Raw genomic sequence first — 18100 nt, forward strand, 5'->3', positions numbered from 1 at the left:
AACAAACTGATAACAGAAGACTTTTTAACTTACCCTTTGCTTTCTTTTTATTGCAACACCCTGTAATAAACACAAATACATATGTTACATTTTCAAAATTAGTTATATGTAAATTGTACATCGTTTATAGAATATTTAGTAACTTACAAAATTCCTTCCATGTGGGAATCTTCCCTGTAATATAAATGGAGACAGCAGTGTTAAATAATTCATATATGTTGTACAGTTCAGGTTTAAAAACATAAACAGTAATCTGGGTGAGATGAGCTCAAAGACACATAAACCAAAACCAGTTCTTTGCTTGTTGAATGAAGTGAAACTCATAAACAGAGAATTGTTCTGCTTTGTGACAAAATCTCCAAGAAACTTTCCCTCCTGACGGCAGATTGACTGACAAACACGCTGCAAGCTTAGATTGGCTTGATTTTATGATCATAAGGAGGAAGACAGGGAACATGATGAACCATTATAATGACACAGGAAACTGATGTTTTTAGTGCATTCTTACCTGTTTTGCACATATAACAGACAACACATCCGACCAAAATCAGAACCACAGCTGCAGCCCCAATCAGTAACACAATTACAGTCTTTGCCAAATGATTCCCTGAAATGAAAGAGTTAATTATTAAAATCACAAATTGTTCACAGTGTTAATTCAATAACCACATCGGTGATGATGAAACTCTGACTTTATTGGTCACCATCAACAAGAACAACTGAACTGCTCCTCATAGCAAGAACACTATCTTCCCAACCTTTCCTGCCTGGACATCCTTTTCTCCACCACGGCAAGGCAGGGCAAATTTATTTTTATAGCACTTTTCAGTACAAGGACAACGCAACATGCTTCACAAGATTAAAACATAGGGAAATAAAAACAGAATAAAAGCAAGTTGGGATAAAATTGCGACAAAATAAAACATGGGAAAAATGAAACAAAAAGCAAATATGAATGATTTTAAAAACAGTTGGACTACAAACTAATGATGTTTCAGTTTAACTAGAACAGTCAAAAGCAATCCTAAACAAATGTGTTTTTAATCTTGATTTAAAGGAACTCAGGCTTTCAGCACTTTTACAGTTGTCTGGAAGTTTGTTCCAGATCAGTGGAGCATAGGAACTAAATGCTGCTACTCCATGTCTGGTTCTGGTTCTGGTTCTGCAGAGTAGGCTGGAGCCAGAAGACCTGAGTGGTCTGGAGGGTTGATACACTGATAACAAGTCTGTGATGTATGTAGGTGTTAAGTCATTCAGGGATTTATAGACTAACAGAAGTATTTTAAAGTCTATCCTCTGAGATACAGGGAGCCAGTGGAAGGACTTTAGAACTGGGGTGATGTGCTTTACTTTCTTGGTCTTAGTGAGGACGCGGGCAGCAGTGTTCTGGATCAGCTGCAGCTGTCTGGTCCACTTTTTAGGCAGACCTGTGAAAACACCGCTGCAGTAATCAATTCTACTAAATATGCTGAGACATCAGTCCTTTAATGCTGGAAATGTATTTCAGGTTATAGAAGCTGTGAGCTAACTTTTGATCTCTCCTCTATCGGTACAAAATTTTTTACTTCAGTTTTGCTTTTTTCAGTTTTTGGCACATCTACGCATTTATTTCTTCTAAGCATTTACTTATCAATTGAAACTGATTATGGTCACCTGGTGACATGGTGATGTAGAGCTGTGTGTCGTCTGCATAGTTATGGTAGCTGATGTTGTTGTTATGATCTGAGCTAGAGGAGCATGTAGATATTGAATAGGATGGGACCCAGGATGAACCCTTGGGGAACCCCACATGTGATTTTTGTCATCTCTGATGTAAAGTTACCTACTGACACAGAACGTCCCTGTCCTTTCAGTAGGATTTAAACCAGTCGAGTGCTGTACCAGAAAGACCGACCCAGTTTTTAGGAACTGAGGGAAAACACCTGACAGAAGGGATGTGTTAAATATCTGAGTCAAATCAGATGTCCATATTATTTCTTAAATTGTCCCAGAGTTCTTTGATGATTCTGATCTCTAGCTGAAGTCTTTTTTCAGTTACAGATTTTGTAGACTTGACAGCGTCGAGAAGGGAGTGGCTGTCCGTTACACAGATAATAAGCAGGATGTTGCGTGTGCCATCACCAATGGTGAGCTCTGAATATAGCCAGGAAAACAGCACTATCAATCCCATCTGCAAGTGCTAAAGTCTCTCCAGCTACCACTCTTCTGATTCGTTGTGACTGCCAACAAAAAGGGGAGAATTTCCCATCTTCACCCATTAGCATGATAAAATGTCCAGCTTATGTACCTCCATCCAGGAGGTTTCCCATTGTGGAATCACTGAACACCACTAATTTGAGGTGTTTGTTGTCTCCCAGGTGTTGAAACCTCAGGGCAACATTCTCTGATTTTTCTAAGTTTTCTGATTAGCATGTTTGCACAGTCCAATGGTTTCATTGAGGCATTTTTGTGTTAGATGCCAAAACAGATACATCACATATGATGTCAGGTCTGCCCTGCCTTGCTACCCACAGTATCTGTCCAATCTTAGACTTTAACATGTCCCTCTCCTTTTCTGCAAAAGAGGCCTCCCTTTGTGGCGCCCTTTACATTTGTGGTTTCCAAACATTTTCTAACATTACATTTAGAGCTGTGCATAAAGATTGATATAAAGATTAATATTGATGTTTTTAAAAACGATTTAATATTGATATTTTGGCTTTCAATATCGATATACCTCCCAACCCCTAGGGGGCGTTATTACAGTGCGTCATTACTGTTCACAGTGAGGAAGAGTAAGTGAGACGAATTTGCGGGACGGCCAACAAGATTTTAGAAGCGCCTTCATCCATAAAATCAGACGTTTGGGCACATTTTTGGTTTTTTTGATACGTTAAATGTATAGAACCAAATGCACTTCATTTTCCTGTTAATACATCAGTGTTCAATAAGTTGAACATAAATCTAATATTTGGTTGGTTCTGTTGATTGAATGACCTTGAGCATTCATTTGAAAGTAATAAATATCAACATTGGAGTTAAATCAAACCACGCTGAGCTATTTTGAGTATCGTATTGTATCGTGAGCTTTGTATCGAGAATCGTATTGAGAATCGTATCGAATCAGCTCACCCCAGATGATACCCAGCCCTAATTATATTTAATGGGACAAAAAACAAAATAAATCTCTTAGAACATACTTTTTCACATGATCAGCACAGAAGATCTCAACATAAAACAAGGAATTTCATGGATGCAACGTGACTGAAGGTGGAAAAGCTAAACTGTGAATAAATGTGTATTCAAGGCACTGAAAGAGAGAAAGGATAGATGTTTGTAACTCACCACTGCTAAGGGGGTTATCAACTCCATCACTGGAGCTGCTGCTGACTGGGTTTTCTAACTCGCAGATGAAGGAGCTCTCCTTGTTCTCCTGAGAAACAAATGGAAAACAGCTATAAACCAGCCCATCAAGTTCTTATCCTGGGTTCTTCCAGGGTTCCTCCTACTCATACCGTTGTTATAATCAGCTCTTTGTCATTGGACAGCACCATCTCTCCATTTCTCCATCTATATGTAACAGTTCCAACATCAGGGCTGACGTTTGCTTCACAGGTGAGATTACAGCGGGTCTTCTCATTGTTGCATTTTACGGACACCGTAGGTTTTGGGACCGGTTCTGACAGAAAAAGGAACAGATTACCATCAACATGAATCAGGTTAAAACTCAACAAACTTCAGTCAAAACTGTTAAACTCACCGATAACTTGGAGTTCCAGCTTCTTGAGAACTTTATTGTTGATCTGAGGTGTGTAGATGCCGCTGTCCTCTACTGTCAGGTTGCTGATAGTGAAGCTTCCATCTTTTTTATTCAAGCTACAGCGATCTGGAAGCAGGAACCATATAAAAACACAATGATTGATGTGAATCTGCAGGGTCTCAGGTTTTACAACACTTTATGCTCCAGTCACAAGTTAACTTACCTTTAAAATCTCTGTAACAAATAACGCTTGGTCCGTCCCAGTCTAAGGCGAGGTCCGGTTCTTGTTTCCAGGTTACGCTTCTAATGGAATCAAATGACTGACCAGGATTCAGGACAACAGAGTCACCAACTGTTTTGTAGATCGGATCAGCTGTGAATGAAAAACAAGAACATTTTTACTCCTTCATGTGATTTTTCTTCCTCTTTCTGTAACTGAACAGCTTTACTGGGTTCGCCCCTTTCTGTTAAATCTACTTTATAGATCTAAATAACCTTTAGGTTTTTCTTCACACCCCTAAAAGTCTGCAGGTATTATTACTAACAGGCTGCTGACTTACAAAATTAAACACCATGATTTGTACATTTCTACTCTTTGAAAGTTCCAATCAACTTTAAATCACTGCATCAAATAAACTTAAATTAAGATATTCAAGCGTTTATGTCTAACTAGCTTTAAAAATCTTCCAGGTTTTACTGGATCTGTTCTTTCTGTGGAGAGGGAGGAGTTTTTCTGCCCAGAAAAACACCATGGCCTCATTTCACAAAGCCAGGTTAGTGGAAATCCAGAATAAGTTCTGGGTAAATTCCGGCAGACCCAGGCTTCTCAGTTTCAAAAAGCAAGGTAGCCTTTACCCTGAGTCAAATCATGACAATAAATTACGCCATGTTTGGGCTAACTCTGAGTTTTTCCTACGCTTTAGCTGAGCTCTGCACAAGGAAGTGTAGAAAAAAAGCATCACATAGAGAACGTGATGCTCTTTCAGGCTCCGCCTTTGAATTCAATTAAACTCAATTTTATTTATATAGCGCCAATTCATGAAACATGTCATCTCAAGGCACTTTACAAAGTCAAATTCAGATTATACAGATTGGTCAAAGAAAATCCTACATAAGGCAACCAGTTGATTGCATCAAAGTCTTGACAAACAGCATTCACTCCGGGAGAAGCGTAGAGCCACAGGGAGAGTCGTCTGCATTGTCCATGGCTTTGCAGCAATCCCTCATTCTGAGCAAGCATGAAGCATAAATGGAAAGAAAAACTCCTCATTAACAGAACCGGGCTCAGTATCAATGGTCATCTGCCCCAACCGACTGTGGGTTAGACCAGACAGAGCAGAGACACAACAAGAGAGACAAACAAGCACAGAAGCACATTGGTCTAGTAATCTGTTCTATATTAGATGGTAATAGCAGCTGATCTATCTTCCATGGATGATGTCACAGCTAACAGAACACTAGACCAGATGTATCTACTATGAAGAAAAAAAGAGAGAGAGAACAAAAAGGTAAAAGCTGAAATGACGATAAGCAATGCAAATTGGAGAACAGTAGAACTCAGTAGAGTGAGAAAAATAGACCCCGATGTCCCCCAGTAGCCTAAGTCTATAGCAGCATAACTATAGAGGTAGCTCAGGGTAACATGAGCTACTCTAACTATAAGCTTTGTCAAAAAGGAAAGTTTTAAGATTAGTCTTAAAAGTAGACAGGGTGTCTGCCTCACGGACCAAAACTGGGAGTTAGTTCCACAGGAGAGGAGCCTGATAACTAAAGGATCTACCTCCCATTCTACTTTTAGAGACTCTAGGAACCACCAGCAGACCTGCAGTCTGAGAGCAAAGTACTCTGTTAGGAACATACAGGGTAATCAGAGCTCTGATATATGATGGAGCTTGATTATTAAGGGCTTTATATGTTAGAAGAAGAATTTTAAATTATATTCTTGATTTAACAGGAAGCCAGTGAAGGGAAGCTAAAATTGGAGAAATAGGATCCCTCTTGTTGATTTTCATCAGAACTCTTGCTGCAGCATTTTGGATCAGCTGAAGACTTTGAACTGCATTTTGTGGACTTCCTGATAGTACAGAATTACAATAGTCCAGCCTTGAAGTAACAAATGCATGGACTTGTTTTTCAGCATCGCTCCTGGACAGAATGTTTCTAATTTTGGCGATATTCCGGAGGTGAAAAAAGGAAACTCTGGAAACCTGTTTAATATGGGATTTAAATAACACGTCTTGGTCAAAAATAACACCAAGATTTTTTACTTTATTACCAGAGGCCAAGTTAATGCCATCCAGAATAAGTGATTGATTAAGAAGTTTATTTTTTGAGGACTCTGGTCCAAATAATACAGCTTCTGTCTTGTCAGAATTTAAATGCAGGAAACTTAAAGTCATCCACCTTTTTATGTAATCAAGACATAACTGTAGTCTAAGTAGTTGATTGGATTCATCAGGATTTATGGATAAAGGACTGAACCCTGTGGTACTCCACAAGTGACCCTAGAGTTTGAAGAAGATTTATTATTAACATGAACAAACTGGAATCTGTCCGACAGATACGATTTAAACCAGCCTAATGCTTTCCCCTTAATCCCTACAGTATGCTCAAGTCTTTGTAGGAGAATATTGTGATCAACTGTGTCAACTGCAGCACTGAGATCCAACACGACAAGTACAGACACAAGTCCATTATCTGAGGCCATGAGAATATCATTAGTGACCTTCACCAGAGCTGTTTCAGTGCTATGGTGAGCTCTGAAGCCTGACTGAAAGTCTTCAAGTAGGTCATTACTTTGTAAATGTTCACATAGTTGATTAGCAACTACTACTACTCAAGAATTTTAGATAAGAAAAGAAGATTAGATATAGGTCTGTAATTTACTAACTCATCTTGATCAAGAGATGGTTTCTTAAGTAAAGGTTTAATAACAGCTACTTTAAAAACCTGTGGTACATATCCATTTACTAAGGATAGATTAATCATGTCTAAAATAGGGCCACTGATCATAGGGAATACCTCCTTAAACAACTTGGTTGGGAGTTGGTCTAACATACAGGTAGAAGGTTTAGATGAAGCTAAAATTTTAGATAGCTCAGAAAGCTCTACTGCTTCTAAACAGTTCAAACACTGTGCAGGTTCTAAAGATTCCTCCAACGCTGCCTTACTTACTGAGGATGAGGTAATCATGTTTGGGAGGATGCTGATTATTTTATTTTTAATGGAATCAATTTTATTTATGAAGAATCCCATAAAGTCATTACTGCTAAGAGCTAAGGGAATGGATGGATCAACGGAGCTGTGACTCTGGGTAAGTTTGGCAACTGTACTGAAGAGAAATCAATAATTATTTTCATCCTCCTCAAGTAATGATGAAAAATATGCTGCTCTAACTCTGCAAAGTGTCTTTTTATACAACAGTAGACTGTCTTTCCAGATTAGGTAGGATTCCTCTTGGTGTGTAGAGCACCATTTTCTCTCCAATTTCCTAACATTGTGCTTCAAAGAACACAGCTCTAAATTAAACCAGGGAGCCAGCTTCCTGTGAATAATCACCTTCTTATTCAAGGGAGCAACATTGTCTAATGCAGAATGCAAAGAGAAAGTCAAACCGTTAACAAAGGGGTCTATTTGTGAATGGGAAGAAACAACTTAGCTGCCATCTGCAGGGCATTTCTGCAATACTGAGGATATTAAAAGGGGGACAGACTCTTTAAAGTTTAATACAGCATTATCCAATAAAGATCTACTATAATGGAACCCTCTTTTGGGGGCAGAGAACTCAATTAAATTAAACTCAAAGGTTATTAAAAATGGTCAGATAGGACAGGGTTGTGAGGAAATACTGTTAATTCTTCACAATCAATGTGATATGGCAGCACAAGGTCTAAGGTATGAAGCCAAGAGTGCGTCGGTTTATGCACATTTTGAGAAAAAACAATTGAATCTAGTTTTAAAGGCTACACTAAGGTTGGCAAGGCAAATTTATTTGTATAGCACAATTCAGTACAGAGACAATGCAAAGTGCTTTACATGATTAAAATATAGGAAAATAAAACTGAATAAAAGCAAGTAGGAATAAAACGTAGAAACAAAATAGAACATTAAAAACAGTTGGACTAAAAAAGTTAAACTAATGATGTTTCAGTAAAACAGTTTAACTAGAACAGTCAAAGGCAGTCCTAAACAAATGTGTTTTTAATCTTGATTTAAAAGAACTCAGGCTTTCCGCACTTTTACAGTTTTCTGGAAGTTTGTTCCAGATAAGTGGAGCATAGGAACTAAATGCGGCTTCTCCGTGTTTAGTTCGTGCTCTAGGTATGCAGAGTAGGCTGGAGCCAGAAGACCTTAGTGGTCTGGAGGGTTGATACACTGATAACAAGTCTGTGATGTATTTAGGTGCTAAGCCATTCAGGGATTTATAGACTAACAGAAGTATTTTAAAGTCTATTCAGGGAGCCAGTGTAAGGACTTTAGAACTGGGGTTATGTTCTCTACTTTCTTAGTCTTAGTGAGGACGTGGGCAGCAGCGTTCTGGATCAGCTGCAGCTGTCTGATCCACTTTTTAGGCAGATACACCCAGGTTTCGGGCCTGATCAATGGTTTCTAGCTGAAGCGACTGAAGCTGTGTGCTAACTTTTGATCTCTCCTCTATTGGTCCAAATATTATTACTTCTGTTTTGTTTTTATTCAATTGAATAGCAGTTTCAGGTAGGATTTGATGTTGCCCTTTCTGGCCACTGGCAGGCGTCTATGGTCCCTGGTGTCTCTAGTGCCACGTTTCTGACTATGGAGCTGCCAATAATCAGAGTCGGCTTCTCAGCGGGTGTGTCACTGAGTGGGGAAAATTTGCTAGAAACGCAGACGGATTGGTGGTGACTTGGGGGCTGGAATCTAGAGCTATGCTTCCTATGAACCGTCACCCAGCCGGCCTGGTTACCCAGCTGCTCAGGTGCTGCTGCTGGAGGACTGCTATGTGAAATTAATCTCCAATTCTGACACCCTCGCCTCCAAAGCTACAAAAACACTACATTTATTACATGCACCATTATCACTAAATGAATAACTAAACATCTGACACAGAGAGCAGAAGATAGGGGGAGACTTAGGCAGAGACGGAGAAGTTGATGGACTGACAGGGGAGAAAGCCATTGTGAGGCTAAAGCTAGGCTAGGCTAAAGCTAGGCTAGCGCCCTCTTACCACGGCAAGAAAAGCATACCGTGTGAAACACGAGGAGTTCCCAAACGTGTAGTGCAGCAACAGAGAATGTTTTAAAAATGCTTATGTGTTAGAAACAGATAGATGTTACAGTAAGGAGATTAATGATAACAGCGAGTTGGTCTGAGGCAACAGACCTCACACAGTGACAACAGGAAGTGACACAATACGCCTTACCGCAAACAGGAAGTGACGATTCACCATATGCATCCCTCCTTTCTGGAGGAGCCTGTATTCCACCAGACATTCATGCAAGCCGGATCTGATAGTGCCGAGATTCTGTGATAAAACTCTGTCTCTGTCACTTCTTTCTCTTGCACTCCCACTTTCTAGAGAAAATGAGAAGGCACAAACCATAACCTGCGTCTTGAAAACGGACAGCATCCACAAAAACGGGGGGATTATGACCACGAGAGTTAACGTGGTAATAATCTTCATGCAATTAGACCAAAACGAGACATACCATAATTAACTTTGAATATTGTGGCATTCAATTCAGTTTTATTTGTATAGCGTCAATTCATGATACATATCATCCCAAGGCCCTTTCCAAAGTCAAATTCACTCAGATTATTCAGATTGGTCAAAACATAAATAAACAAAGCTGAATATTAACCACCACCCCAGAGCTACCATCAAATTCCTGGGACAAACCACCTGCTGCGCTCCCGGGCATCGGCTGTATCACATTCATATATCAGCACATTTACACATTTGCACATATGCTTTAGACTGCTGAACTGCTGAAGCCACAAATTGACTTTGTACCACATTCGTATATTACACATTTGCACATATCAGACTGTTGAACTGCTGAAGCCACAAATGGACTCTGTACCACATTCGTATATCGCACGGTTTTAATAATACTCACCTGTACACTGTGAATCACTGTCTATTTCCCCTGCATTGTTTACATTTCAATTGTTTACATAAATCACTGCTGCACCTTATCCTGAAATTTACTGCAATTTACTGTGATGTTTCAAGCTGTATGCAAACGAAATTTCGTTCTGTACGCACTTTGTGCAAACAAAATGACAAATAAAGTTGTCTAAGTCTAAGTTTAAGTAATTTGCCATGCTGAACTAAAGTGACCTTTGCAGCTCACTGCCAGACAGGAGACGTTCAAAAAAAGAAGAAAGAGAGCCCAAATGCCAGCTTAAAATAAATCAAGCCTAATTAAATTATAATTTTGACAACTGACAGCATAATGGTGACAGTTGTCACCATTATGCTAAGACCTACCATGGCCGCTCTTGAGGAAGAGGATGATGAGGATGGGGATGATGGCGGACACCGGGAACTTGGTGGCTGTCTTCACGCTGTAGCCGTTCACGAACATCTGTAAAACTGCAGAGAAAAGAAAGGTAATATCATGGAGAAGCTATTTTAGTGTCATTTCTTTTGCCTTTACCATCAACAGCATGAAAGGCCCCACATGTTTGGACCCCAAACTCATCATCTAAATGCCAAGGGGCTTCAGGTTGTTCACAAAAGACCCTCCATACCAGACTATATATTCACACATGTACATATATACAGACTCACTTCTGGTCAGCGCATATAAGCGATAGGGTTGGTGCAGATGTAACCCAAAGGTAACTAGTGTTACTTTAAGTTCCAAAAAAAGTAAAAAACAAAGCAACTGGACTTTTTACTTTTTTTTGGAATGACCATGACCTGGATGACTGAGAATCTTCACCAGCTTACTTTGAGTTACTTTGCGCTCTGGGTACATTGCTCTTTGAGCAATATTACGGCAGTCTGCAACATTCAGCTTGAAAATTGCTGGCTTTGAGCAATGTGCAGGGACTCCAGAGCAACACGTTGCTGACCAGCAATCTTTTATTTATTTATTTTTATTTTTTTAAAGGACAGCTGTGATGTATTTCGGTCCCAGAAATGTATTATTAAATTCTAGTTTATAGTAAGCTGCTATCGGGACTCTGAGTCTACTGGTTTTGGTTACACAAACAACCACACCCACCGACTCAGCAGCATCCACTAATTGCATTACATCGGCGGCCGGTACTCACTGATTCAGAGCCAGACCACCAGTTTGGTGTTTGATGGAAAGGAGAAGGCTCCCCTCACTCTCCTGAGACCTACCATTGCCGTTCTTAATGGAGAGGATGAGGAGGATGGTGATGATGACGGACACCTGGAACTTGGTGGCCGTCTTCACGCTGTAGCAGTTCACCAACACCGGTAAAACTACAGAGGAAGGAAAGATAATATCATGGAGAAGCTATTTTAGTCTCTTATTTCTTTTGCCTTTAACATCAACAGCATGAAAGGCCCCCCATGTTCGGACCCCCAAACTCAGCATCTAAATGCCAGGGGGCTTCAGGTTGTTCAGAAAACACCCTCCAAACCAGACTATATATTCACACATGTACAAATACACATATATATATATATATATATATATATATATATATATATATATACAGACTCACTTCTGGTCAGCGCATATAAGCGATAGGGTCGGTGCAGATGTAACCCAGAGGTAACTAGAGTTATTTTGAGTTACTTTGCGCTCTGGGTACATTGCTCTTTGAGCATTATTACCGTAGTCTGCAACATTTAGCTTGAAAATTGCAGGCTTTGAGAAATGTGCAGGGACTCTCCAGAGCAACATGTTGCGTCTGTGTTCTTTTATTTTTTTATTTATTTTAATTTTTTTGCATGCCAGCAATTTTTTTGTTCAGCTGTGATGTATTTCAGTCCCAGAAATGTATTATTAAATTCTAGTTTATAGTAAACTGGTATGGGGACTCTACCATACCAGTCTACAGGTTTTGGTTTCACAAACAACCACACCCACCGACTCAGCAGCATCCACTAATTGCATTACATCGGCGGCCGGTACTCACTGATGCAGAGCCAGACCACCAGTTTGGCCCCGTCCCCCGCTCCCTCTGCAGGCTGGGGGCTGCTGGGGGTCGCGTCGCTTCCCGGCGTCCCGGCAGACAACATCCTCTCGGTCACCTGCTTGTTTTCTTCCCGGCTGCCTCTGTCATCTCCTCCGTCTTCTTCTTCCTTGAAACTGTGTATCTCGCACATCCCTCTGAGGTGCGTAGTTTGTCCCCCTTTGTGCCCCTGAGCCACACTTCTTCCCCAGTACCCCGGACTGCGGGGCTCAACACTGAGGCGCGCCCTGATCTGCAGTCAGATTACTCTGCATTTGATAGACGTTATGTACGTAAACACCTCATTACGTGCTTCAGCGCACTCTGTGTCGCCGCCATATTGGATGGGTCTCTCCTACGCAAGGCTGACATAGCATCCGACTTGAATAAACGCAGAGGGAGCAATTCTGGCTGGATTTTCTGCAGAAAAGTTACATTAACCGGCTAATAATTATTGTAAGTAGATCATGCGGTTGCAGATCACCATTTTGGGCCGAGATTGGTTATGAAGAAGAGTTTTCACTTGGTGAGAACAATGTAGAAACCCAATCGATGGTTCATAATTTCATGCTCATTGTTTTGTTATCTGTAGTTCACAAACTGAATCACGTTGCCATATTCAGTAGCTTAGAGTTACAGCTTAGTAGCTTAGAGTGTTAGCAGATATAGGAAGCCGGGCAAAAGTGTTGTTTTTCAAGGTTCTTAGGCTCCAGGTGCAAGCAGGATGCACAAAAATATGAAGAACCAATTATTGTTGGTGTTTAAAGAAGGCTTGGGTTTGTAAATGTGAGATTGAAATTAATTTAAATGAACAATCCAGCTTGTTTTTTTTAATTAAAATCTAAAATGCATCCATTTATACATTCATAAGTATGTACTACCACATGTTTCTTTGTTTAAGAGCATAAAACAAAGTATTTTTTAGCATGAAAGCACATATTTATTTACATATTTAATAATACGTCACACCATATATCTCTGTCTTTGTAGGTGGGAATAATTCTGTAAAGTGTTGTAACTGAGTAGGAAGCCACTCTGCAGCATATGCAGGGCGCATAGTAAGGGAACAGGTAGCTGAAGGTCAGCAAATTAGAACAGACAAGAGGATTAGATAAGCAGAAGGAGTTAAAATGGTAAACAGTAAGGAAGCAATTCCAAAAACAGAGTTTCAGATAACAGCCAATCTACCATTACATTGGACAAATTGATTCTGTTTCCTGCTGACATGATCAATTATTCAGAATAATTAAAGACTAATACAGTGAAAATAAAAATCATTGTGAAAGCAGCTGCTTTTTAAACGTGAAGGACTTATCCTGGGCAAAGACTCATGCTGATCTCAGACAAGAAGAAGATTCATCAGAAGGGGCTTCTCATAACATTACATTATGTTAATATTACAATAGAACACCTGTAGTCTGATAGCAAAAGGTCAGGCGTTTAAAGGATTCATTAACACTTTAAAAATTAAACCGGACATGATATGCATTAAAAAAACATGTCTCAAACCACCACTGTTCATGGATACTGAGTTTTACATAAAGACAAGGTGGATGGCAGTGGAGGGGAATATGCTATATTTATTAAATCTGAACTATATACAACTGAATTTATAAAGGAGTTAGAAGTTATGGCTGTAGAAGTATGAGTGACTGAGGGAAGAATTAAAATAATGAATTATTATAACCCATGTAATGAATAATAAAAAAGAAAAACATAAAATCAATCTTAGATCACTGGAGAGGACAAACAGTTTGGTTTGCGGACTTTAATTCTCACTGCACTTTGTGGGGCAGTCAAGATGACAGTAACTTAACAACTCTAGATTTAAAAAAAATAAATAAATGAACTAAATTCTGTTATTAGTAAAGTATAAATGATGCAGCAAAAAAAAAAAAAATTCTAAAGATGGTGGAAACAAAAAGAATAAATTAGCACCATGTAGGACACTAGAGTGTACAGCAGAAATATAGCAGCAGAATAAGGCTTTTAAAAACATCAGAAAAGATTATCTGTTTTCAGAACCTTATTTACTATAAAAGGAAACAGGCGGAGGTAATATGGAACACTAAATGGGATTATTGGAGAAAGTACTGTGAGTCATTGAGTAAAAATACACCATTAGACATACAGGGGTTGGACAATGAAACTGAAACACCTCTCATTTTAGTGTGGGAGGTTTCGTGGCTAAATTGGACCAGCCTGGTGGCCAATCTTCATTAATTGCACATCGAAACAATAAGAGCAGAGTGTGAAGATCCAATTAGCAGGGTAGAAGATCAGGTTTGCTCAAAATATTGCAATGCACACAACATTACGGGTGACATACCAGAGTTCAAAAGAGGACAAATTGTTGGTGCACGTCTTGCTGGCGCATCTGTGACCAAGACAGCAAGTCTTTGTGATGTATCAAGAGCCACGGTATCCAGGGTAATGTCAGCATATCACCAAGAAGGACGAACCACATCCAACAGGATTAACTCTGGACGCAAGAGGAATCTGTCTGAAAGGGATGTTCGGGTGCTAACCCGGATTGTATCCAAAAAACATAAAACCACGGCTCCCCAAATCACGGCAGAATTAAATGTGCACCTCAACTCTCCTGTTTCCACCAAAACTGTCCGTCGGGAGCTCCACAGGGTCAATATACACGGCCGGGCTGCTATAGCCAAACCTTTGGCCACTCGTGACAATGCCAAACGTCGGTTTTAATGGTGCAAGGAGCGCAAATCTTGGGCTGTGGACAATGTGAAACATGTATTGTTCTCTGATGAGTCCACCTTTCCTTTTTTCCCCACATCCTGGAGAGTTACGGTGTGGAGAAGCCCCAAAGAAGCGTACCACCCAGACTGTTGCATGGCCAGAGTGAAGCATGGGGGTGGATCAGTGATGGTTTGGGCTGCCATATCATGGCATTCCCTTGGCCCCATACTTGTGGTAGATGGGCGCGTCACTGCCAAGGACTACCGAACCATTCTGGAGGACCATGTGCATCCAATGGTTCAAACATTGTATCCTGAAGGAGGTGCCGTGTATCAGGATGACAATGCACCAATACACACAGCCAGACTGGTGAAAGATTGGTTTGATGAACATGAAAGTGAAGTTGAACATCTCCCATGGTCTGCACAGTCACCAGATCTAAATATTATTGAGCCACTTTGGGGTGTTTTGGAGGAGCGAGTAGGAAGCATTTTCCTCCACCAGCATCACGTTGTGACCTGGCCACTATCCTGCAAGAAGAATGGCTCAAAATCCCTCTGACCACTGTGCAGGACTTGTATATGTCATTCCCAAGACGATAATAAAAATATTATAACACATAACAAAAGTAGATCTGATTTGTTAGCAAAAACATTTGCAAAGATACACAGTACATAGAATCTTAATATTAAAGAAAAAGAGGACGTGTAATAACATTACAGTGAAATATTGGTATACTTTAGAATAAAGAGGATGAGGTTGCAATTAATATGAAATTAAATAAGGCTTTAAAGAAATCTTGGAAAATAACTTCAGACAATGATTAAATCAGTTATTGCTTGCTGAACAATCTTAGTGATGTAAGAAAAATATAGTTAGTATTATATAACAAGGTATGTGAGGAAGGAAAATTACCAAACAAATGGAAGGAAGCCATTATTGTCCCAATACGTAAACCTGAAAAAGATCCTAATTTAGCAGGAAGTTGTAGACCAATAGCTCTCACATCTTATTTGGGTAAAATCATGGAAAAAATTATTGACAAACTAGAATATTTATTAGAATCTAAGAAGATTAAATGTTATCAGCTCAGATTTTGAAAAGGTAAAAGTACTTAGATCCAGCTTTGTGTTTAGAACATAAGATAAGAAATGTTCAAGTTAACAAAGAAAGTGTAATAGCAATATTTCTAGATGTGGAGAAGGCATACGAATGACATACGAATGACATAACAAATGTTATGAAAAGAAGGATTATTTTTTTTATTTTATTTTTATTTTTTTTTCAATGAAAAGCAATTTATAAAAAATCCACAGCTCTATACACAACAAGAAACTTTGAAGATGGTTATCAACGAATTGAGAAAATATGAAGCAACAGTTACCTTGAAAAAGCTGAACATTTTCGCCAAATCATTTAAAAAAAATCTACACAGAAACTTGAGGTGGTTTTGGCCATCTGATCAGGACACTCCTTGGGTGCCTCCCTGTAGATGTTTTCCGGGCACATTCCACTGGGAGGAGACCCCTGGAAGAGCCAGAACTGACTGGAGGGTCTGTATATCTCGTTTAGGCTGGGACCACCTTGCGAGTCTGGGTTCCTCTCCTGAACCTGTTGTCCCCGTGACCCGATCTTGGATAAGCAGAAGAGGTGCACGAGACAAAACCTCTTTAGTAAGGCAATACAGTAGCTGTGGAGTAACATTAATGAGTTACACTGACCAAAGTTTTGCAGTTCAAATTTACATAGACAGCTGAATGATTTAAATGTGAAAATGAAGGCAATAAAAAGCATTATATATCGCCTGAAATTTTTTTTTTATTTATTTATTTTTCTTTTCCCAGTGTCCTGTCTAGCAATATGGCAATAGGAATTGATATCTCAATGCCAGGTAGAGCTCGACAGATTTTGCTTTTACAAGTGGGGCAAACAGCTTTCGCCATAGTGCTCCACTTGATTTATGCTTGTAAATAGCTTTATTATGATTCCTGCAAGGAGAATTTCAAATTATATGGACATGACAATGGGAGAGTAAAGGAAGAACAAAAAGTGAAAGAAAAGAAAAAAAAGAGTAGAGGTGAAAGAAAGAGGAGATAAAAGGAAGAGAATGATAAAACGTCCTCTGTCTGCTCCATCACCTGGAAAGAGACACAAAAAGAACAGCACAACCAACAGACATAAAGCAACAGATACACTCTAATAACACCTAGATGCCATTACTAAATCATATATATTATTATGTAAGCTGACATGTGTAATGTGATATTTGAAAAAAGAAAGTGAAAAAACATAAATAAATAAATAAATAAATTATAAGATTACTGTATATAAGTGAACACTTAATACCTGGGACCCAGCACCTGTGGGAGATGTGAAAGTGCACTAGTTTAGGTGAAGATTATCCAGAAATAGCTTGATAGTGATTGTGGAGAACCGAAGACCCACCTTCCCCGAGCACAGAGGCAGGCGTCAGGGGACCCGTAACCCCGGACTCCCAAAGGGGTCCCTAAAGCAGGTCGCCCAGGAGGGGTCGACACAGGATATCTGCAACCCCCCCCCCCAAGGGAGGAGCAGAGACGACCCCGAGGAAATCCCCCAGCCACCGCAATGCCGACGCCCTCAAGAGCCGCGGAGACGAGCCCGTGGGCTCCGCCGGCAGCTAGCCCCGCTGAAGTGGTCCCGGCCATGGGCCCTGAGGGCCAGAGGCCCCAGGGGCGCCCCGCCCCCGCGACGAGGGCCCCGGCCGCCCCCCGGGGGGCCAGGCCCCGCGAAGAGGCCGCCGGGAGTGGGCCGGCGCACGCCCGGGAACCCGCCCCAAACCCGAAGCCAACCAATGCGCCAGGGGGCCAAGGCGCCCGCCAACGAAGTGGAGGAGGGCAGGACGTGGGGGGATGGGCTCCGCACCTAGCGGAGACTTGAGATGTTCTTGGGAGAGGGAGCGGACCACACCCATACCTGAAAAAAAAAAAAAAAAAAAAAAAACTCATTCACCCCATCCCTCCCTTGTGCCCCACTCTAAAAAGAAAAGAAGGATTATTGATTAAAACAAAACAGATGGGTATGGAAGGTGAAATCTATGGGTGGTTAAGAAATTTCCTAATTGAAAGAAGTATTAGTGTTAGAAAATGCAGAGAATTAAGTTCATGTTATCAAGTAGAAAATGGTATACCTCAAGGCAGTATAATTAGTTATTTTTATACAGTTATCAATGACATTTATACTGATATAGATACATTTATGGGAGTCTCATTGTTTGCTGATGATGGGATTATTTAGAAGAGGGGAAGAAATGCATTAATAAAATAAAAATTACAAGAAGCATTACACAATGTAGAATCCTGGGCATTAGAATGGGGACTTAGATTTTCAGCACCAAAACAAGTGTCATGATTTAGGGTTTTGCTGGTTTGTTCTGGACTTGAAGCTTCAGCCCGTCACCAGACCAGCTCCACCTGCTGCCACTAATCAGTGCTTATTCTGCTCTCCTGTTCCCCAGCCTTCATATACCTGCCTCACTCACCA

General features: G+C 40.3%; 2 protein-coding genes across 3 annotated transcripts in view; both read right to left on the reverse strand.

The window, feature by feature from the left end:
• The window catches only part of LOC105923251, a 152977-nt gene that overhangs the window by 88364 nt on the left and 46513 nt on the right, over positions 1 to 18100 (reverse strand). Inside the window, exons 21-22 of the mRNA XM_036128520.1 lie at positions 3740 to 3865; positions 3495 to 3658 (exon numbers count right to left, since the gene is read on the reverse strand). Of these exons, the coding sequence (XP_035984413.1) occupies positions 3495 to 3658; positions 3740 to 3865 (290 nt within the window). The remainder of the gene's footprint in view (positions 1 to 3494; positions 3659 to 3739; positions 3866 to 18100) is intronic.
• Positions 535 to 18100, reverse strand: part of LOC105923964 — a 72216-nt gene continuing 54650 nt past the window's right edge. Inside the window, exon 7 of one of the 2 annotated variants that reach the window (XM_036127820.1) lies at positions 535 to 607. The gene's annotated coding sequence lies outside the window, so the exon portion shown is untranslated. Of the gene's footprint in view, positions 608 to 3380; positions 3413 to 18100 lie in introns of those variants that run through there. The other variant, XM_036127821.1, reaches the window with a different exon arrangement.

Source organism: Fundulus heteroclitus, chromosome 24, assembly GCF_011125445.2.
Source record: "Fundulus heteroclitus isolate FHET01 chromosome 24, MU-UCD_Fhet_4.1, whole genome shotgun sequence".
In the NCBI taxonomy this organism is placed as follows: domain Eukaryota; kingdom Metazoa; phylum Chordata; class Actinopteri; order Cyprinodontiformes; family Fundulidae; genus Fundulus; species Fundulus heteroclitus.